This window comes from Nerophis ophidion, linkage group LG26, assembly GCF_033978795.1.
Source record: "Nerophis ophidion isolate RoL-2023_Sa linkage group LG26, RoL_Noph_v1.0, whole genome shotgun sequence".
In the NCBI taxonomy this organism is placed as follows: domain Eukaryota; kingdom Metazoa; phylum Chordata; class Actinopteri; order Syngnathiformes; family Syngnathidae; genus Nerophis; species Nerophis ophidion.
In genome coordinates this window covers 12,531,329-12,555,101 of record NC_084636.1, presented here as the reverse complement: position 1 = coordinate 12,555,101, position 23,773 = coordinate 12,531,329, and the positions used below count along the sequence as shown (strand labels likewise).

The 23,773-nt window shown below is 38.3% G+C and overlaps 1 protein-coding gene across 1 annotated transcript in view; it reads right to left on the bottom strand.

Moving 5' to 3' along the window:
- Positions 1–23,773, bottom strand: part of aasdh (aminoadipate-semialdehyde dehydrogenase) — a 38,250-nt gene that overhangs the window by 341 nt on the left and 14,136 nt on the right. Inside the window, exons 6-14 of the mRNA XM_061887826.1 lie at positions 21,518–21,624; positions 21,284–21,456; positions 15,872–16,103; positions 11,561–11,667; positions 8,027–8,627; positions 7,760–7,947; positions 7,632–7,718; positions 7,427–7,558; positions 1–63 (exon numbers count right to left, since the gene is read on the bottom strand). The exon at positions 1–63 is cut by the window's left edge and continues 341 nt beyond it. Coding sequence (XP_061743810.1) covers positions 1–63; positions 7,427–7,558; positions 7,632–7,718; positions 7,760–7,947; positions 8,027–8,627; positions 11,561–11,667; positions 15,872–16,103; positions 21,284–21,456; positions 21,518–21,624 — 1,690 coding nt within the window. The remainder of the gene's footprint in view (positions 64–7,426; positions 7,559–7,631; positions 7,719–7,759; positions 7,948–8,026; positions 8,628–11,560; positions 11,668–15,871; positions 16,104–21,283; positions 21,457–21,517; positions 21,625–23,773) is intronic.

Below are 23,773 nucleotides of genomic sequence, written 5' to 3'. Positions count from 1 at the left end.
CTGCTGCCCGGCTGAGACGCACGGAGACGAGAAGACCGGACCCTGCGTTAGAAACTGCCACAGCTGAAAGAAACACACACACAAAAAAAACACACAATTAAATGCTTTGATGCTTTTTCAAACACCTTTTGTCAGCTTTTTCTTGTATTTTTTACCGTCTGATTTTTTTATTATACTATTCGATTTCCACTTCTATTTTTTATTGTAATTTTGTTTGAATGTTTTTCAATTACTTAAACATCAAATATTAATTCTATTCCACTTGTATTTGCTTTATTCGAATTGTTTAAATTACAATGTTTCTAAATTAATTAAAAAACGAATATATTTATTTTATTCCACTTCTATTTTTTTCATCAAATTCTTTAAAAAATGTTTTCAAATACTTAAACATCAAATATATTTATTGTATTCCACTTTTATTTTCTTTATTTGATTTGTTTGAATTAAAATGTTTTAAATTAATTAAAAATCCAATATATTTATTCTATTCAACTCTATTTTTATTCGAATTTTGTTTGAATGTTTTCAATTACTTAAACATCCAATATTTATTCTATTCCACTTTTATTTTCTTTATTCGAAATGTTTACATTACAATGCTTTTAAATTAATTGAAAATCCAATATATTTATTCTACTCCACTTCTATTTTTATTCTAATTTTGTTTAAATGTTTTTCAATTTCTTAAACATTAAATATATTTATTCTATTCCACTTTTATTTTATTTATTCAAATTGTTTCAATTACAATGTTTTTAAATTAGTTAGAAATCCAATATATTTATTCTATTCCACTTCTATTTTTTATTCTAATTTTGTTTAAATGTTTTTCAATTACTTAAACAAATATATTTATTCTATACCACTTTTATTTTCTTTATTCAAATTGTTTAAACTACATTGTTTTTAAATTAATTAAAAATCCAATATATTTATTCTATTCCACTTCTATTTTTATTTTGTTTAAATGTTTTTCAATTACTTAAACATCAAATACTTATTCTATTCCACTTTTATTGTCTTTATTTGATTTGTTTCAATTACACTGTTTTTAAATTAATTAAACATTAATATATTTATTCTATTCCACTTCTATTTTTATTTTAATTTTGTTTGAATGTTTTTATAATATTCAAACATCAAATATATTTATTCTACTCCACTTTGATTTTTCTTTATTTGAATTCTTTACATTACAATGTTGTTCAATTATTAAAAAATCTGATATATTTATTCTACACCACTTCTATTTTTTTCCAATTCTTATTTAGTTTAAATTAAAAAAATCTAATGATTACAAATAAAAATATTCTATTCTTTTCATTCTATCGTATTTTTTTCCTAACTTGGTTGGTTGGTTGGAGTTTATTTTGAACACATATACTGTTACAATATGTTGCATCACAAATTTGACATATCGGTACTTCCATTTCTCTTTACATGTCCGAAAAGGAGTAGGAAGAAGCAAAATGTATTTAATCCCATCCCTTTTCCAATTGTTAGGGATGACTAACACATATGTTCACTCCCAGTTCTCATTTTGTAACACCATCAATTAATTCTAAATAAAACAGTCCCCTTCATAAATAATTAAGTCAGTAATGACTCACATAATAATATGATAATTATCTAATTTTGAGGTTGAGGTTAAGTTTATTTAATTTTCAATAAAGATGTTTATCAGATTTCTTCTAGTTTGAAGAGCCTCTTAAACTGTAACATATTAGTACTTTGACATCCATTTCATGATCTATTCCACAAACTGATATACCAATTTAGTTTAAATTACAATGTTTTTTTAATGAATTAAAAATCAAATATATTTATTGCATTTTTTTTTACTTCTATTTTGTATGTTAATTTAACTTAAATTTATATTTTTTTGTGATCTAAAAATAAACATATAATAATTGATTTTATTCATGTATTTATTACATGTTTAACATTTAAAACATTTCCGCACAGAACGGTTATCCTGCATAATTTTAATTGATATTTTACCTCATAATTCGACACAATACACTATAAAGACAAAGGGAAACATTTGCATGCGAAATTATTACAAATCTAAAAAAGTCTCAGCTTTACAGTGAATTAAAATATTTGAGGGTCCTCAGCTGGTCAGGAAAGGTATCACATGGCCGAGATACTAAAACAGTGGTTCTTAACCTTGTTTGAGGTACCGAATCCCACCAAAATGTATATATTTTTTCCAAATTCAAGACAAAGATATATGTTTTTGGTAACACTTTAGTATGGGGAACATATTCTAAGTAACAAAGACTAGAGTTATTGGGTTAGAGTTATAATAAGGGCATGCCGAATAATGCATTAATAAGTACTTAATAATGACTAGTTAAGAGCCAATATGTCACTAATTTGCATGTTAATCAGCAACTAATCCAGGCTTGGGATCTTTCTGTGTGGAGTTTGCATGTTCTCCCCGTGACTGCGTGGGTTCCCTCCGGGTACTCCGGCTTCCTCCCACTTCCAAAGACATGCACCTGGGGATAGGTTAATTGGCAACACTAAAATTGGCCCTACTGTGTGAATGTTGTCTGTCTATCTGTGTTGGCCCTGCGATGAGGTCGCGACTTGTCCAGGGTGTACCCCGTCTTCCGCCCGATTGTAGCTGAGATATGCGCCAGCGCCCCCCGTGACCCCGAAAGAGAATAAGAGGTAGAAAATGGATGGATGGATGGATAAGCAACTAATTAATGGTGAATATGTTCCCCATACTAAAGTGTTACCATGTTTTTTTTTACTGGTGCACAAAATGAACCGTGTATGAACATCACCTTGTCCAAACAACAAAGCCAACACAGTGCATAAACCCACAACCAATCACACACCTGCAAAAATCAGTCAGCTGTTGACGTATCCGTAATACGCCGATAGGGAGAAGTTTGTATTTACACGATGAGTCGGGTGTGTTTTGACCGCCGCCGAACCCCTGAAGCCGACTTAAGAACCACTGTACTAAAACTACTGTACGTCTATATCAGGGGGTTGGCAACCCGTGGCTCTTTAATCACTCTGATGTGGCTCAGCTGCATACTTGCTGACCCCCCCGATTTTTCCGGGAGGTTTCCGGATTTCAGTGCCTCTCCCAGAAATCTACCGGGACATACAGTGGGGCAAAAAAGTATTTAGTCAGCCACCGATTGTGCAAGTTCTCCCACTTAAAATGATGACAGAGGTCTGTAATTTTCATCATAGGTACACTTCAACTGTGAGAGACAGAACAACAGAACAAATACCCAAATACAGGGGGGTTTGGTGGTAGCGGGGATGTATATTGTAGCGTCCGGGAAAAGTTAGGGATGCATGGGATTCTGGGTATTTGTTCTGTTGTGTTTATGTTGTGTTATGGTGAGGATGTTCTCCCGAAATGTGTTTGTCATTCTTGTTTTGTGTGGGTTCACAGTGTGGCGCATATTAGTAAGAGTGTTATAAAGTTGTTTAAACGGGCACCTTCACTGTCACCTGTATGGCTGTTGAACAAGTATGCCTTGCAGTCGCCTGCATGCGTTTGCAGAAGCCACATACGACACGTAACTGGGCTGGCAAGCTGTTTGTCCATGTTGAAAAGGGACCTAAATGCAGTGTCATCACAGCACGCCCCTATTATTGTTGTTTGGGTGGAAATCAGCAGACATGCGAGAGAATGGTTGCTTTGAAACTCGTGAGTTTGGGGGGTTGGTAAGTGTGATGTTGTCAAGCAGCATTCATATAAAACTCGCGTGCCGCACTAACATTACATTTTTGTATTAAGGTGCGGGCAGCGTGTCTGAGACCCCTGGTTTGTACATAACACAAAGCAAAAAAAAAACTTTGTATGCAGTGTTATTTTATTTTAAATTTCAAAAGACTTTTGTGGCTCCCATTGTTTTATTTATTTTGAGAAAAGGGGCAAAATGGCTCTGTGAGTGGCAAAGGTTGCCGACCCCTGGTCTATATCAAATTATACAATAGCCTCGGTTAGACTTTATTCATCTCAGTGATTCGATTTGATTCTTAAAATCGATTTTTGTATTACATTTTGTATATTGATTGCAATAAAAAACTTTTCAAAACAGGTTACAAAACTCCTCTTAGCTGCTGTCATTTGGACATAAAAACTTACATACTTACCAAATCCAATATTAAAAAAATAGGAAAACCACAAATAAAATACAATAATAATAACAATAATAGTAGTAATAATATCAATTATATTTGTTTTATAACTAAAATCTAAAAAATAAATAAATGAATAAAAATTTTATTTAATAATAAAATAAAAACAATTCTCCAAAATTATGAATTGATTTGGAATTGGAATAAATCAAATTTGGATTTGTGATATAATTTTATGAGCACCTCTACTAATTAACCCAATTTTATTTTTTTTTGGAATAAAACATAAAAGTGAAGTGAATTACATTTATATAGCGCCTTTCTCTAGAGACTCAAAGCACTTTACATCGCGAAAGCCATAATCTGCGTCTTTAAACTACATTTTAAACCAGTGTGGGAGCTGGCGGGTAAAGTGTCTTGCCCAAGGACGCAACGGCAGTGTCTCGGATGGCAGGAGCGGGGATCGAACCTGGAACCCTCACGTTGCTGGCACGGCAGGTCTTTCAACCAAGTCCCGCCGCCCCAAAAGCAACTCATCCAATCGAAGTTAGACTCTGGGACGGTATAGCTCATTTAATAGAGTGGCCAGGCCAGCAACTTGAGGGTTCCAGGTTCGATCCCCGCCTCCACCATCCTAGTCACTGCCGTTGTGTCCTTGGGCAAGACACTTTACCCACCTGCTCCCAGTGCCACCCACACTGGTTTAAATGTAACTTCAGGCATGTGATTTGACCACAATGAAAAAAACTGAAAAAAATTCCGGGGGTCTGGGGGACGAAGGCCCCCAGCCAGGTCCAGGGCGGTACCTTGGTGTGGGGACAATTAGGGCAACGCCCCTTGAAGCTCCTGGTTTTTCACCAATTTAACATGCTAAAATTAACAAAGACAGCACCATTTGAAGAAAATATTTTAGTGTTTAAACATTAATAGATCATACATACCCCAATTATCCTAATGAATCACTGTATATGGTTCAGTCCCAACAGTATTTAGTCACTAATAAACATCTTGTGTTCATTTCACATCCACAGGTGTCACATTGATCAGTATTATTATCTACAGTTTGTTTACAGTATTACCACATTACTTCAGTTCACTTCACACATTTAGTTGCTCGGAGAGCCCTAACATGAGCTTTCCTTGCAAATTTCTGGGCAGCCTGCATTTTCCTTTTGGTCTCTGCTTTTGTAGCTTCTTTTTGGATTTCACTGCCAACTTCTGCCTCTAGTATTATATGCAAATTTATTTCAAATAAATTGTTAACCGGAATCAATAATGCGACTCTTTGAATTTCTGTAATTTCATAATATATTTTCACATGGCTTTTTATTTTTAGAAAACCCCATTTATATTTCGCAAAGCAATAATTGGTTAATATATAAAACAAACATGCGTATTTCGCAAGCAAATATTTTTTACCTTACCTCATTATTAACTACCCTGTCTGGAACTGAAGTGGGTTGTTTGGGTGGATCTTTCCTCTCTATGTCTATGGCAGTTGTCGATGTAAACAAAGGATGAAGTCCGTAAGGTTTGCTCACTTTCAGTTGACATCCAAAAGTACCAGCTAGTGAAAAGTTTGTTTTCCTTGCTTAAATGGGAACATTATCACAATTTCAAAAGGGTTAAAAACAATAAAAATCAGTTCCCAGTGGCTTGTTGTATTTTTTGAATTTTTTTCAAAATGTTACCAGTCCCTGAATATCCCTAAATAAAGCTTTAAAGTGCCTTATTTTCGCTATCTTCGGAACCACTATCCATTTCCCTGTGACGTCATACAGTGCTGCCAATACAAACAACATGGCGGTTACCACAGCAAGATATAGCGACATTTGCTCGAATTCAGACTCGGATTTCAGCGGCTTAAGCGATTCAACAGATTACGCATGTATTGAAACAACGAAATTGAAGCTGTTGAGCGAATAGCTATTGACGCATTTCGGCCATAGCGCGGGTGTACCTAATGAAGTGGCCCATAGCATGGCTGCCTTATTAGCATCGCCGGTAAAATATGCAGACCAAACGATCAGGACTTTCGCATCTTGTGACACTGGAGCAACTTAAATCCGTCGATTGGTAAGTGTTTGTTTCGCATTAAATGTGGGTATATCGTTTCAAAAGTACATACGGCTAGCGTAAATAGCATGTTAACATCGATTAGCATAGTATGTTAGCATCGATTAGCTGGCAGTCATGCCGTCACCAAATATGTCTGATTAGCACATAAGTCAACAACATCAACAAAACTCACCTTTGTGATTTCGTTGACTTAATCGTTGCAAATGCATCTGCAGGTTATCCATACATCTCTGTGCCATGTCTGTCTTAGCATCGCCGGTCAAATGTGAAGACACTCTGGTACATTCAATGGGGGTCTGGCGGCAGATTTCTTGCCAGTGGTGCAACTTGAATCCCTCCCTGTTAGTGTTGTTACACCCTCCGACAACACACCGACGAGGCATGATGTCTCCAAGGTTCCAAAAAATTGTCAAAAAAACGGGAAATAACAGAGCTGAGACCCGGTGTTTGTAATGTGAAAATGAATATGGCGGGTTTGTTACCTCGGTGACGTCACGTTCTGACGTCATCGCTAAAAGACCGATAGACAGAAAGGCATTTAATTTGCCAAAATTCACCCATTTAGAATTCGGAAATCGGTTAAAAAAATACATGGTCTTTTTTCTGCAACATCAAGGTATATATTGACGCTTGCATAGGTTTGCTGATAATGTTCCCCTTTAAATTTGTTTCATATGTTTTTGGCGTTTCGCATGTACTTCCAAAGCCTTGAAACCTCGTGATCCACGTGCACAAAACTTTTCCGGGACGATCCATTTTCCGAATAAAATCGCCGAACAAAGTCGTAACTTCCTTCTTCCTAACAGTATCAGTGATTTCCCTTTCCATCCAGTCCCATCGAAACTTACTTTTGACATGTTTATCAATTTCTTTTACTCGTGAAGCGTCCTTTCTCTGGAGAACCGACATCGTTTGCATTTGGAAACGTCATCATTCATAACAGATGTCCTGATTGGTCACAAGGAACATATCCCCCAATCAAAACGCCGTAGTTGATTGGTCGACACTTTTTTCCCCCCCGAGATTAAAAAAGACGGAATTCCGACTTTAGACGGAAAAATCACATGCCTGTAACTTAGATATTGGGTTTTACTACGTAAAATCGCTTTGAGTCAGAGAAAAGCGCTATATAAACATAATTCACTTCACATCATAAATAACAAATAATGTGGACTAATGCATGTGCATTGTCAGTGATTTATGGTCAACAGGAGCTTCTTCTCACCGGTTTCCCCATGTTGTTGAAACAGCAGATGTTTCCGTCCACTGATCCGATCACCACACCGCTGGAGGAGCCGTTTGGCGAGGAAAAGAAGGGGGCGTCCCGACTGTGGGACCACAGGACATCACCGCTGTCCTGAAACGGACAAAAGCACACGTGGGGCAAAGGTGTTGGATGATAAAAACCAACAAAAGGAGGTGTGGCTCACGGGGTGCAGACACAGCAGCTTTCCGCCCAGTGTCGCCACGTAAAGTTGTCGGGGGGCGCTGTCGAGGTGCGGGGAGGAGAAAACGCACTGCAGGAGCTGAACGGAAGATATGTAAAAAGATCGCATACGTCGCTGGCAAATACCTGGCTCACCTCCAGGTTGAGGGCGTAAACGAAGCCATCGTGAGACCCCACCATCAGGAGGCCCGTCAGGGGGTCCACGGCGGCGCAGCTCTTCACCGCGTCCCCTGTCTGGAACACCCAGTGCGTCTCCCCGGATTCCGCCTGCAGGACGTACACCCCGCCATCGTAGCACCCTGAGGAGGAGCAGAAACACCCCGAGGAGCTCAAGACCGAGGTCACCCAGTGGCGACGACGAGGACAAGTGGATCGGACCTACGACCACGAAGCGTCCACACCGGGACACGGCGGCCGACGCCTCTATCCGACCCCCGAGGACTCGCTCCCATTGGAGGCGGCCGGTGTCCAAGTCCAGAGCCTGCATCCTGTGGGAGTGGGAGCCGATGAAGACGCTTGTTCGGACGCCGTCTTGTCCTTCCTGGACCAGGAGCACCGGCGAGGCGTCCACACACCGGCCCGTGTCCGAGGACCAGTTCACAGTGAGGGACAGAGCTGTGGACTCAACCCATCTGGTGCTCATCTCTCCGAAATCGCCTCCTCGTCTCAGGACTTTGAAAGCCCGCCCGTCTTTGGCGCCCCCTTGTGGTGCAACTATCGCTCTGCGGTCTCTCTTCGCAGGAGCGGCGATGGCCGTTTCAGCTGGCCGCCTGCGTCCCTCAACGCCATTGCCGGCGAGGTGGCGCAGAACGTCGGCGAAGCTCCCCTCAAGAAGGACTTCCACCAGCTGAGGTGAGCTGGCTCCTGTGGCGCCCAGGATGTCCTCGCACAGTCGGAGCGCCTTCAGGGAGTCTCCTCCGCTGAAGAGGAAATTGGACCCCTCGTCGAAGGCCGCTTCGTCGCCAAGACCGAGCGTTTCCTGTTGAGAGAAACCATGGACGAGAATGAAAGTCTCCTGTAGTCACTTCCACGGTCAGGACATTCATTTGATCCAAGAAGAGACTGAGGGTGGCTGCAGCAAAGTGGACACTGTGGAGTATGAATATACCGGATTTCCTTGAATTGCCGCCGGGGCACTAATTAATTTAAAATCTCTTCTCACTCCTGCGCTTACCAAAGGCATGCGGTAAAAGTAAGCATGCGCTAATTATTTTAAAACCTCTTCTCACTCCGGCACTTACCATAGGTATGCAGTAAAAATTTGAGTGTGATGTAAGCTTGGACCTTAAATCCTACTGAATAGCTCTTAATCTTCTTCCCTTTATGCGATTTCAAATTACCGGTATTGAAATCAGCCTCCTCCATTTTGAAAATGATGACAGGGGAAGTGTCACTCGTGACGTCATGAGTTTGACCAGGCGGTAATACTAAGCATGCGCTAATTATTTTGGGAAGCAAGTCTGACCCGGCAGTAATTCAAGGCAGGCGCATACTATATGCCCTGCGGCAATTCAAGGAAATATGGTATATATAATACTGCGGCAAAAAGGTAAGCTAAAGTCAGCAAGTGTGTGTTTTTGTCATACCTACAAAACTAGCAACAAAAAAAGAAAAAGTTAGCATACGTCCGGGACAAAGTTTTACAACTCTAAGGTGTATAACTGAAATATCATCTAAAAAAGTTAGCATGATAATAGTTAACAGGATTCTAGCCAGTAAAATTAGCAAAAAATAATTAGCATGCTAATAGTTAGCGTGTGTCAAGTACCAAGTTTTAAAATGGTGAGCTGTACGCCTGCAAAAGTGGGGGGGGGGGGGGAGTTAGCATTCTAGCAGTTAACATGTGTGAAGGACAAAGTTATACAACTCTAAGGTGTATGTCTGAAATATTAGATGAAAATTTTAGCACGGTACTAGTTAACAGTAGCCTAGTACCAAGTTATATGACCGAGGTGGACGCCTGCAAAATGAGCTAAAAGAAATAGCATGCTAATAGTTAGCATATGTCGAGTACCAAGTTTAAAAACTGAGGTGTACGCCTTCAAAACTAGCACAAAAAAAAGTTAGCATGCTAATAGTTATTAGCATGTGTCAAGTAACAAGTTTTATAACTGAGGTGTACGCCTGCAAAACTGGCACAAAAAAAAGTTAGCATGCTAACAGTTAACATGCGTCTAGGACAAAGTTTTATAACTCTGAGGTGTATGCCTGAAATATTAGCTAATACATTTAGCATGCTAATAGTTAACAAGTGTCTAGTACTATGGTATATGACCAAAGTGTACACCTGCAAAATTTACTAAAAAAAATATTTAAAAAAAATAGCATGCTAATAGTTAGCATGTGTCAAGTACCAGGTTTTCAAACTGTGAGGTGTACGCCTGCAAAACTAGCACAAAAAAAACTTAGCATGCTAACAGTTAACATGTGTCTAGGATAAAGGCATACAACTCTGAGGAGTATGCCTAAAATATTAATTAAAAAAGTTAGCATGCTAATAGTTAACAGGATATTAGTACCAAGGTATATGACCGAAGTGTAGTCTTACAAAACTAGCACAAAAAAGTTAGCATGCTAACATTTGACATGTGTCTAGGACAAAGTTATACAACTCTGAGGTGTATGCCTGAAATATTAGCTAAATAAGTCAGCATGCTAATAGTTAACAGTAATCTAGTACAAAGGTATATGACCGTAGTGTACGCCTGCAAAATTTGGTACAAAAAATAGCATGCTAATAGTTAGCAGGTGTCAAGTACCAAGTTTTCAAACTGTGAGGTATATGCTTACAAAACTAGCACACAAAAAAGTTAACATGCTAACAGTTAACATGTGTCTAGGATAAAGGCATACAACTCTGAGGCATATGCCTGAAATATTAGCTGAAAAATTTAGCATGCTAATAGTTAATATGAGTCTAGTACCAAATGATATGACTGAAGTGTATGCCTGCAAAATTAGCTTAAAAAAATGGCATACTAATAGATAGCGTGTGTCAAGTACCAAGTTTTCAAACTGTGAGGTGTATGCCTGCAAAACTAGCACACAAAAAAGTAAGCATGTGACTGAGATATATATTTTAATCTGCAAGAGTTACTTTTCTATATTCATTGTCATATTTGAAAACAGCTAGTGTTTTTCCATTTGATCTCTCTCTGTTTGTCCGCTAGTAAACTGTGTGTTAACCTTGAAGCTTTAGGAATGTAAGAAGTAGCTACTTACTCAATTCTTATCTCTTCCTGTCCTAGGCTAAGCAGAACAATAGAAATGTGTATTCGTTCCGGTGGGTGGGGGCGAGGGAATTATTGAAGAAGACAGCGCTTCTGTAAGGTTTTCAGATCAACTAGGCGACGCGAATTGAATGTGTTGTTTTTTAGGTTGGTCTCTCCAAAGATTTGGAATAAATTGCAAAATACCTATTCTGTTTTGGGTTATTATTTAAAATCATCTTATGTGTCATCAAAAGAACTGGGGATTAACCAGCAACTTAAATTCCCTCGGGGGAACATCTGGTCCCAACGCAACACATGCTAACATTTAACATGTGTCTAGGATAAAAGCATACAACTCTGAGGCGTATGCCTGAAATATTAGCTAATAAAATTAGCATGCTAGCAGTTAACATGAGTCTAGTACCAAAGGATATGACTGAAGTGTACGCCTGCAAAATTAGCTTAAAAAAATAGAATACTAATAAATAGCATGTGTCAAGTACCAAGTGTACACCTGCAAAACTAGCACAAAAAACATGTGTCTAGGACAAAGTTTTACAACTCTGAGGTGTATGTCTGAAATATTAGCTAAAAAAGTTAGCATGCTAACAGTGTTTTTGTCATTTCTGGCTGTGTATGACAACAGCAGCAAATAGAGTAGAGTAGATAGCATGCAGTGAAAAATGGAAACGTGTGGTACCTGCCATAAAGTTCGTAGAGTTTGCCCGAGTTGGGTGACATCTTCATGTGGAGGGTTCAAATGTTCCCTCTGGTATATTTTCACAAGCGCCCGCATGTCCACTTTGCCTGCAGCCAAACAACAAGACAAGGATGTGCCGAGTGCTAACTTTTGATAGGTTTATTGTTTGGACTATTAACCGCCAAATCTAAAAACTACAGTGCATAAACAACTTGATTTTGAAGTTTCCGGAGAAATTGCCTGTAAATGCTAAAATGTCTAAGCCGAGCCAAAACGCCAACGAGCAGCGCCTTGGCCAGGTGGCGTCAATTAACTAAATACGTGACTCAAAAAACCTATCAGTGAACTGCACTAAAAAAAAGCTATCGTGCTAACAGTTAGCATGCATAAAGTATAGGAGACTAAGGGGTATACCTGCAAAATTAACAGTTAGCTTGTGTCAAGGACCAAGTTATATGAGTGTGAGACGTACGTTTGCAAAATTATTTCAAAAAGTCAGCATGGTAACATAAACATGCTAATAGTTAGCATGTGTAGCGTACCAAGTTATATTGCTTTGATGTGTACACCTGAAAATGTGGTTAAAATGTTTATACTCTGATGTTAGCATGTGTCAGGTGACAAGTTATGTGACTCTGAGGTTTAGGCCTTCAAAATTTGCCCCCAAAAAGTTACCATGCTAAGGTTAAAATGTGTTAAGTACCAAGGTATATGACCGAACTATATGCCTGCAAAATTTGCTAAAAAAAAAAAATAGCATGCTAATAGTTAGCATGTGTCAAGGACCAAAACTAGGGGGAAAAAAGTTAGCATGCTTACAGTTAACATGTGTCTAGAACAGGGGTCATCAATGCGGTGCCTGCGGGCACCAGGTAGCCCGTAAGGACCAGATGAGTCGCCCGCTGGCCTGTTCTAAAAATAGCTCAAATAGCAGCACTTACCAGTGAGTTGCCTCAATTTTTAATTTATTATTTTTATTTACTAGCAAGCTGGTCTCGCTTTGCTCGACATTTTTAATTCTAAGAGAGACAAAACTCAAATACAATTTCAAAATCCCCCAAAATATTTTAAATACTTGGTCTAAACTTGTTCAAAGAAATTCATTTATTTTTTTTACTTTGCTTCTTATAACTTTCAGAAAGGCAATTTTATAGAAAAAATACAACCTTAAAAATTATTTTAGGATTTTTAAACACATATACCTTTTTACCTTTTAAATTCCTTCCTCTTCTTTCCTGACAATTTCAATCAATGTTCAAGTAATTATTATTTTTTTTATTGTAAAGAATAATAAACACATTTTGATTTAATTCTTCATTTTAGCTTCTGTTTTTTCAACGAAGAATATTTGTGAAATATTTCCTCAAACTTATTATGATTAAAATTCAATAAAATTATTCTGGCAAATCTAGAAAATCTGTAGAGTCAAATTTAAATCTTATTTCAAAGTGGATTTTAACTTATTTAAAACATATCATCAAAATTCTAATATTAATCTTAATCAGGAAAAATTACTAATGATGTTCCATAAATTCTTTTTTGAATTTTTTTCAAAAAGATTCGAATTAGGTAGTTTTTCTCTTCATTTTTTGGGGTTGAATTTTAAATTTTAAAGAGTCGAAATTGAAGATAAACTATGTTTCCTCTTTTAAACTGTTCAATTAAGTGTTTTTTCATCATTTATTCTCTACAAAAAAACCTTCCGTAAAAGGAAAAAAATGTACGACGGAATGACGGACAGAAATACCCATTTTTTATATATATATATATATATATATATATATATATATATGTATATATATATATATATATATATATATATATATATATATTTATTTATTAAAGGTAAATTGAGCAAATTGGCTATTTCTGGCAATTTATTTAAGTGTGTATCAAACTGGTAGCCCTTCGCATTAATCAGTACCCAAGAAGTAGCTCTTGGTTTCAAAAAGGTTGGTGACCCCTGGTCTAGGACAAAGTTATACAACTCTAAAGCTGTGAGATGTACACCTGCAAAACTAGCTAACAAAACGTTTGCATGCTAACAGTTAACATGTGTTGAGGACAAAGTTGTACAACTCTAGAGGTGTATGCCTGAAATATTAGCTAATAAAGTTTGCATGCTAAGTTTGCATCTGAAAATGAGTCTAGTACCAAAGTACATGACTAAAGTGTACGCCTGCAATATTAGCACACAAAAAATAGCATAGTAATAATTAGCATGTGTCAAGTACCAAGTTTTAAAACTGAGATGTACACCTGCAAAACTAGCTAAAAAAAAATGTGCATGCTAACTGTCAACATGTGTCTGGGATAAAGTTTTACAACTCTGAGGAATATGTCGAAAATATTAGCTAATAACGTTAGCATGCCAACAGTGCACGTGTCACGTACTAAAGTTTTTTGCTCGGAGGTGTAACCCGGAAAAATGTATTTAAAAAGTTAGCATGCTAATGTTAACATGTTAAGTAACAAGTTATATGACAAGAAGGGAAAATCTGCGAAAAATGTTGCTAACGTTAACATGTGTCAAGTACCAAGTTACACTATATTGCCAAAAGTATTTGGCCACCTGCCTTGACTCACATATAAACTTGAAGCTCCATCCCATTCCTAACCCATAGGGTTCAATATTAAAGCGGTCCATTTTTTGCAGCTATTACAGCTTCAACTCTTCTGGGAAGGCTGTCCACAAGGTTGCGAAGTGTGTTTAGAGCAGGGGTCACCAACTTTTTTAAAACCAAGAACTACTTCTTGGGTACTGATTAATGCGAAGGGCTACCAGTTTGATACACACTTAAATAAATTGCCAGAAATAGCCAATTTGCTCAATTTACCTTTAACTCTGTTATTATTAGTAATTAATGATATTTATCTTTGTGGAAAAAATGATCATCTTAATGATTTCTCACAATAAGTATAAACTATGAAACATAGTTTATCTTCAATTTCGACTCTTTAAAATTCAAAATTCAACCGAAAAAAAGAAGAAAAAAATCTAGCTGATTCGAATCTTTGTGAAAAAAATAAAAAAAATAAATTATGGAACATCTTTAGTAATTTTTCCTGATTAAGATTAACTTTAGAATTTTGATGAATTTTTTTTAAATAGGTTAAAATCCAATTTGCACTTTGTTGGAATATATAACAAATTGGACCAAACTATATTTCTAACACAGACAAATCATTATTTCTTCTAGATTGTCTAGAACAGAAATTTTAAAACAAATTCAATTGACTTTGAAATAAGATTTAAATTTGATTCTACAGATTTTTTCTACATTTGCCAGAATATTTTTATTTTTATTTTTATCATAATAAGTTTGAAGAAATATTTCACAAATATTCTTCGCCGAAAAAACAGAAGCTAAAATGAAGAATTAAATCAAAATGTATTTATTATTCTTTACAATAAAAAAAAAAATTACTTGTACAATGATTTAAATTGTCAGGAAAGAAGAGGAAGGAATTTAAAAGGTAAAAAGGTATATGTGTTTAAAAATCCTAAAATCATTTTTAAGGTTGTATTTTTTCTCTAAAATTGTCTTTCTGAAAGTTATAAGAAGCAAAGCAAAAAAATACATGGATTTATTTAAACAAGTGAAGACCAAGTCTTTAAAATATGTTCTTGGATTTTCAAATTGTATTTGAGTTTTGTCTCTCTTAGAATTAAAAATGTTGAGCAAAGCGAGACCAGCTTGCTAGTAAATAAATACAATTTAAAAAAATAGAGGCAGCTCACTGGTAAGTGCTCTATTTGAGCTATTTTTAGAACAGGCCAGCAGGCTACTCATCTGGTCCTTACGGGCTACCCGGTGCCTGGTTTAGAAGAATTTCCCACCATTCTCCTATAAGCGCATTGGTGAGGTCACACACTGATGTTGGTCGAGAAGGCCTGGCTTTCAGTCTCCGTTCTGATTCATCCCAAATGTGTTCTATTGGGTTCAGGTCAGGACTCTGTGCAGGCCAGTCAAGTTCCATGTCATCCATGTCTTTATGGACATTGCTTTGTGCAGTGGTGCACAGTCATGTTGGAAGAGGAAGGGGCCCGCTCCAAACTGTTCCCTCAAGGTTGCGTGCACGGAATTGTCCAAAATGTTTTGGTGCTTGATTTTACACACCTGTGCCGGGCCATGTGATTCGGACAACTGATTCTGATCATTTGGATAGGTGGCCAAATATTTTTGGCAATAAAGTGTATATGAAACATTTGGCACTGACTAATATTGGAAAGGAAGCATTTTGACATTGGGACAACATTCACACAGCTAGGGACTTTTATTACTTAAAAAAAAAAATCGTTATGCTCACCATGAGGAGTCAGAGGCAAGGCCGGGACGAGCACCAGCGTGTCGGGAATGGCGTAAGAAGGCAGCAGCGGAGTCAGCTGCTCCAATAGGCGCTGCCTCGGGTTCCCGCTACACTGAGAGGAAGAGGGCGGAGCCTCTTTCCAGGACGCTTCTGCGACAACAAAGGCGAGCAGACGAGACTTTTCGTGCAAAGACACGACACACGCCTCAACTTCCGGCAGAGTCATGAACAACTGGAAAGGAATGAAACGGTTCAAGAGTCTTAAAATGCCATGCCAACAATTAGACATAAAAAGTAAAGGACTTGACGCCCTTTGACGTCAGCAAATACTTTAAAATAGCTTCAACAAAACATTTAATTAACTACTATTATAGTTCCACACCTTTTTGAAATGAATGTTCTACATTGCCAAGGACTTGTAAAAAAATGTTTTCAACTACTTTTTGTAATGCCATTGCTGGGAATTGAAGATGTCAGGTTCAAACACTGACAACATCTATTAATCAAGACAGGAAGCAAGGAATTAAACAGAGACAGAATTAAATTTGGCTCAATTGAGGAGAGCGCGTCTGGGCTGTAATCTTGTACAGTCTCCATCACACTCTGGCGAAAGATTGCACGGCCCCCTCCTTTATATGGACTTTCCCTGATTACATTGCAACAGCTGTTTCTAAGGGTCGGGGGGTTGTAAATATCCATCGCCTTTGCAATAAGGCGCTTTTGGTAGCCCTCCACAAGCTTCTGGTTGAATTTTTGACCACTCCTCTTGACAAAATTGGTGCAATGCAGCTAAATTTGGTGATTTTCTGACATGGATTTGTTTCTTCAGCATTGTCCACACGTTTACGTCAGGACTTCGGGAAGGCCATTCTAAAACCTTATTTCTAGCCTGATTTAGCCATTCTTTTACCACTTTTGAATGTTGGGGTCATTGTCCTGTTGGAACACCCAACTGCGCCCAAGACCCAACCTCCGGGATGATGATTTTAGGTTGTCCTGAAGAATTTGGAGGTAATCTATTTAAAGCACCAGCTCCTATGGCAGCAAAACAGGCCCTGAGCATAATTCTACCACCACCATGCTTGACGGTGGGATGGTGTTCCTGGGATTAAAAGGCCTCACTTTATCTCCTCTACATCCCCTGGATACACTCCAAAAACGTGCAATAAGAATTCTACACAAGGTGGGATATTGTGACCACACAAATATTTTATTTTTACAATCTAAATTATTAAAACTGCCTGATCTAGTTGATTTTAATACAGCTCAATTACTATTTAAAGCAAACAAAAAGGTTCTACCTGCCAATATTCAAATACATTTCAAACACAGAGAAGGAGTTCATAATCTAAGGGGGTGTAGTATCTTTACTATTCCAACAGTAAGAACTACGAGGAAAAGTTTGTGTGTGTCTGTGCGTGGAGTGAAACTTTGGAACGGATTGGATGTGGGGCTCAAGCAATGTCCAAATGTCCATCAGTTCAAAGCAAGATACAAAAAAATGGTATAGGCATTGTATATGAATGTGAACATGGATGCCTAAGTGTTAAACTCCATCACTGGCTAATAATGATTATTATTATTACTATTTTTGTTATCATCATCGTCATAATAATCTTCATTATTTTATATGTATTATTGTCATCATTTATTGTCATTGCTATTGCTATTGTTCATATTGTTATTATTATTGTTATCATTATCGTTATTATTGTTTAGTCATTGTTGATATTATCATTATTATTACTTCTATGACATCACCCAACTAGTTAAACTATTTGAATTAGTATCAATAAGAGGAATACATTGAATTGTGTGTGTGTGTGCGTGTGTGTGTGTGTGTGTGAAAACAATCCTATATGCAGTTTGAGTAATACTAATATTCTGCAAATGTAAAAACAAATATGAATTCTGACTAAAGAATTGGTGCCGATGGAAACTAAGAAAAGGGATTTGGGTACACTATCTGGAGTACAGGGCAGGCGAGTGGGGGATCTTATGTTCGTGGATAACTCCTCTGGCAGGGGGCTCCCCTCGTCTCTTTTAATGCACAGCATAGGACACATAGCAAGAGTGGTCCTCAGGTCCTGTTGATCAGGGGCAGTAGCTCCACAGCCACAGATCCACTTTTAACCACTAATATCACAGTCAAAATGAAAGCTTTTTCCCATAGGCACCATAAAATGTTAATAATGTTTAGACAAAAGTGTATATTATATATACTATTATATATATAGTATTTATATAGGTGTGTGTGAGTGTGTGTGTGTGTGTGTGTATTTTGGGTGTATGCATTTGTGTATGTATGTGATTATGTGTGTATGTATGTATGTATGTGTATATATATATATAAATTGTATACATGTGTGTGTACATATGTATATATGTAAGTGTGTGTGAATTTAAATGTATTATATATAGATAATATATAGCATCTACGCAGCAACCACTGAACTGAATTATATTATATATATTATTGTATTATATATTGCAAATATATATTGTATATGTATAGGGGTGGGACCTAATACGTTTACTTCTTCCCACTCCCTTTCAAGCCAATCTTGACATCTACAAAAGATTAGTCACATGTAATGTTTTCAATGTAGGTGTAAAAATAATGTATTTACATATTTCTTTTGTATTTTATGTCGTTCTCTTGTTTTGTTTGCATGGCTCAAAATAAACCATTCATTCAAAATATTGCTGGGTACTGCGGCCAAACAGCTCATTTTTTGTTTCATCTGACATCACATGGACAAAGATAAGACCTTCTGGAGGAAAATTCTGTGGTCAGATGAAACAAAAACATGTGGACAAAGGTGAAGAAACAAATCCATGTCAGAAAACCAACCCAATTATCTTGACTGCACCAATTTTGTCAAGAGGAGTGGTCAAAAATTCAAGCAGAGGCTTGTGGATGGCTACCAAAAGTGCCTTATTGCAGTGAAACTTGGCAAAGGACATGTAAGCAAATATTAACATTGCTGTATATATACTTTTGACCCAGCAGATTTGCTCACATTTTCAGGAGACCCATAATAAATTCATGAAAGAACCAAACTTCAGGAATTATTTTTGTGACCAACAAGAATGTGCTCCAATCACTCTACCACAATAAAATAAGAGTTGGAGAAAGTATTGGAAACTCAAGACAAGCGTATGTAAACTTTTGATCGTCTGTCTCTTTATATGCGTTGGAGGCGCCTTCCTACTTTCCTTTTGTCCACGATAACGGGAGAGGTATGCGTCCACCAGACGACAGAAAAAGTGCATTTTTTGTCCCGTTAAGAACTTAAGTTCACTTTCTTGCTCTGTATTATTATATTTGTGTAGGTGCTTTACGATTGGCACAAAATTGACAACAATTGTATCCTCTGTATTATCAGGTATGGTTTAATTTCACTGTTGGACGTTACTCGCCCTTTTTTCCACGATAACAGGGGAGGGGGTCGAAGATGGCAGAAACATTTTGACATCAACTGTAATCTCTGTATTATCAGACAAGTAATGTGCAGCTGAGCAGTCGGTCGTGTTCTTGGAAATCAAAATCCACGTGCAAACGTTAAAACAAACTGGTTACATATGTACTGTCCATAAATCATTCTTCACAGCCTTTGCTCAATACTTTGTGGACGCACCTTCGGCAGCAGTTACAGCCTCAAGTATATTTTGGTTAGATGCCAAAGGCTTGGCACACCGAGTTCTGGAAAATTTCCAATATTTTTGTTTGAAAGGACAGGTGTGCCAAGCTTGTGGCATCTTATTCATACCTACTTGAGGCTGCAACTGCTGCCAAAATACCACGTAAATATAAAAAGCTTGTTGTGAAAAATTAGTTGTAATTTTACAAGAAAGACTTAGAATTTTGGCAGTGTTATAACAACAGTCGTCATTTTACTCAACGCTAGGGAAAATTTTACGAGAAAAACTAAAGATTTGTGCAGTATTATAAACCCCGTTTCCATATGAGTTGGGAAATTGTGATAGATGTAAATATAAACGGAATACAATGATTTGCAAATCCTTTTCAACCCATATTCAATTGAATGCACTACAAAGACAAGATATTTGATGTTCAAACTCATAAACTTTTTTTTTTTTTTGCAAATAATAATTAACTTAGAATTTTATGGCTGCAACACGTGCCAAAGTAGTTGGGAAAGGGCATATTGATCACTGTGTTACATCACCTTTTCTTTTAACAACACTCAATAAACGTTTTGGAACTGAGGAAACCAATTGTTGAAGCTTTAAAAAGTGGAATTATTTCCCATTCTTGTTTTATGTAGAGCTTCAGTCTTTCAACAGTCCAGGGTCTCCGCTGTCGTATTCTAGGCTTCATAATGCGCCACACATTTTCGATGGGAGACAGGTCTGGACTGCAGGCGGGCCAGGAAAGTACCCGCACTCTTTTTCTACGAAGCCACGCTGTTGTAACACGTGCTGAATGTGGCTTGGCATTGTTTTGCTGAAATAAGCAGGGGCGTCCATGAAAAAGATGGCGCTTGGATGGCAGCATTTTTTGTTCCAAAACCTGTATGTACCTTTCAGCATTAATGGTGCCTTCACAGATGTGTAAGTTATCCATGCCCCGGGCACTAATGCACCCCCATACCATCACAGATGCTGGCTTTTGAACTTTTGAGTCCATAACAGTCTGGATGGTTCGCTTCCCCTGACACAATGTCGAATATTTCCAAAAACATTTTGAAATGTGGACTGACCACAGAACACTTTCCCACTTTGCGTCAGTCCATCTTAGATGATCTCGGGCCCAGAGAAGCCGGCGGCGTTTCTGGATGTTGTTGATGAATGGCTTTCGCTTTGCAAAGTAGAACTTTAACTTGCACTTACAGATGTAGCGACCAACTGTATTTAGTCACAGTGTTTTTCTTAAGTGTTCCTGAGCCCATGTGGTGATATCCTTTAGAGATTGCACTTTGAGAAACGTTGTTCTTAAACTGTTTGACTATTTGCTCACGCAGTTGTGGACAAAGGGGTGTACCTCCCCCCATCCTTTCTTGTGAAAGACTGATAATTTTTTGGGAAACGGTTTTTATACCCAATCATGGCACCCACTCTTCCCAATTAGCCTGCACACCTGTGGGATTTTCTAAATAAGTGTTTGATGAGCATTCCTCAACTTTATCAGTATTTATTGCCACCTTTCCCAACTTCTTTGTCACGTGTTGCTGGCATCAAATTTCAAAGTTAATGATTATTTGCACAAAAAAAAAAGTTTATCAGTTTGAACTTTAAATATGTTGTCTTTGTAGCATATTCAACTGAATATGGGTTGAAAATGATTTGTGGCCCCCAAAATTATTTAGTTGAATATCCCTGTCTTAGATAGTTAATTCACGTTAAGGTGACCTTTACGACAAGAGATACAAAGAAAAATGTGTTTACTTGCTGCAAGTTGTCCAGGTTGACACGTTTCCCGTGTCGTTTGACGGTCCTGTCTTTTCGCCCGAGGTAGAAGAGCTGCCCGTCTCTAACGTCCACCCAGTCCCCGGTGGCTCTCATGGTCCAGGCCACCGCAGACTCCTCGTGGTCCAGGAGACACACCCGCTCCTCTCCGCCTGCGTCCAGCGTTGTTAAAAGAGTCTGGCCTAGCCTGGGTTTACTCTTGCGTGGACTCACCTATAAACACCTGTCCTTCGCCTTTCTCCACCACGACGCCATCGTCATCTCTCACCTCCACCCTTGTGCCCCTCAGAGGGGTTCCCAGAGGCACGGAGGATGCGGTGCTGCAAGAAAATACATGATGTAAAAACTAGATACACACAGTCCCAATATACCGTATTTTACGCACTTTAAATAGCTACTTTTTTCCTTACGCTTTGAACACTGCAGCTTACAAAACATTGCGGCTAATTTATGGATATCCTTTCACTAAGGGTCATAATGTTTTGTATTTGACTAATAGTTTTCATAAGACACTGACAGAGACAATGAAAAGTTGTGTTCTCATTTGTGCTATGGCGCCATCTTTTGGATGAGATTGCTCACTGCAGGATAGGGTTCCTATTAAAGGCCTACTGAAACCCACTGCTACCGACCACGCAGTCTGATAGTTTATATATCAATGATGAAATATTAACATTGCAACACATGCCAATACGGCCGGATTAGTTTACTAAATTACAATTTTAAATTTCCCGCAGAGTTTCTTGTTGTAAACGTCACGGAATGATGACGCGTATGATGACGTGTGTTTGTGACGTTATTGGTTGGAGGGGACATACTAGCTCAGCACCACTTACGGATAAAAGTCGTCTCTTTTCATCGCATAATTACACAGTAATTTGGACATCTGTGTTGCTGAATCTTTTGCAATTTGTTCAATTAATAATGGAGACATCAAAGAAGAATACTTTAGGTGAAAAGTGGTGTATTGCAGCTGTCTTAAAACTCATTTGTATACTCTGGCCTTTAAATAGACCTCCTTTTTAGACCAGTTGATCTGCCGCGTCTTTTCTTTTTCTCCTATGTCCCCCCCTCCCTTGTGGAGGGGGTCCGGTCCGATGACCATGGATGAAGTACTGGCTGTCCAGAGTCGAGACCCAGGATGGACCGCTCGCCTGTGTATCGGTTGGGGACATCTCAACGCTGCTGATCCGCCTCCACTTGGGATGGTTTCCTGTGGACGGGACTCTCGCTGCTGTCTTGGATCCGCTTTGAACTGAACTCTCGCGGCTGTGTTGGAGCCACTATGGATTGAACTTTCACAGTATCATGTTGGACCCGCTTGACATCCATTGCTTTCGGTCCCCTAGAGGTGGGGGGTTGCCCACATTTGAGGTCCTCTCCAAGGTTTCTCATTGTCGGCATTGTCACTGGCGTCCCACTGGGTGTGAATTCTCCCTGCCCACTGGGTGTGAGTTTTCCTTGCCCTTTTGTGGGTTCTTCCGAGGATGTTGTAGTCGTAATGGTCTGTACAGTCCTTTGAGACATTTGTGATTTAGGGCTACATAAATAAACATTGATTGATTGATTGACTGTCTTTAGCACCGAGACGCAGCCGGTGTTTCTTTGTTTGTTGTGAAGCTTTAACACAGAGCGGTCAAGCGAACATGTTTCTCTACATCAACCAGCATGTTTTTGGATGGGAAAATTGTGATATATATTTTACCGGAGACATCAGTGGATTATTCGTCCTCCTGCAGTAGCTGTCAAAAAAGGCAGCTGTGAGTTTGGCTCCTCGGCTTCTCTTTGAGACGCTGGAGTGCTCACCGCAGCCATCCGACTTTAAGCTATGTCTTTACAATCTCACTAAAACACTATTAAAACAATAAGCAGGTAAGGGATCTTCCAGAATTATCCTAGTAAATGTGTGTAATTACATCTGAAACGTTCACACTGCTGCCGCTTTTTATATATTTTTTTTCTAGTCCTTCACTATCAATATCCTCATCCACGAATCTTTCATCCTCGCTCAAATTAATGGGGAAATCGTCGCTTTATCGGTCCGAATTGCTCTTACTGCTGGTGGCTCACATTATAAACAATGTGAGGATGTGAGGAACCCTCACACCGGTGACGTCACGCGCACATACTTCCGGTAAAGGCAAGGCTTTTTTATTAGCGACCAAAAGTGGCGACCTTTATAGTCGATGTTCTCTACTAAATCCTTTCAGCAAAAATATGGCAATATCGCGAAATGATCAAGTATGACACGTAGAATGGACCTGCTGTTCCCGTTTAAATGAGAAAATCTCATATCATTAGGCCTTTAAACACTATATTGCCAAAAGTATTTGGCCACCTGCCTTGACTCACATATGAACTTGAAGTGTCATCCCATTCCTAACTATAGGGTTCAATATGATGTCGGTCCACCTTTTGCAGCCAATATAGCTTCAACTCTTCTTGTAAGGCTGTCCACAAGGTTGCGGG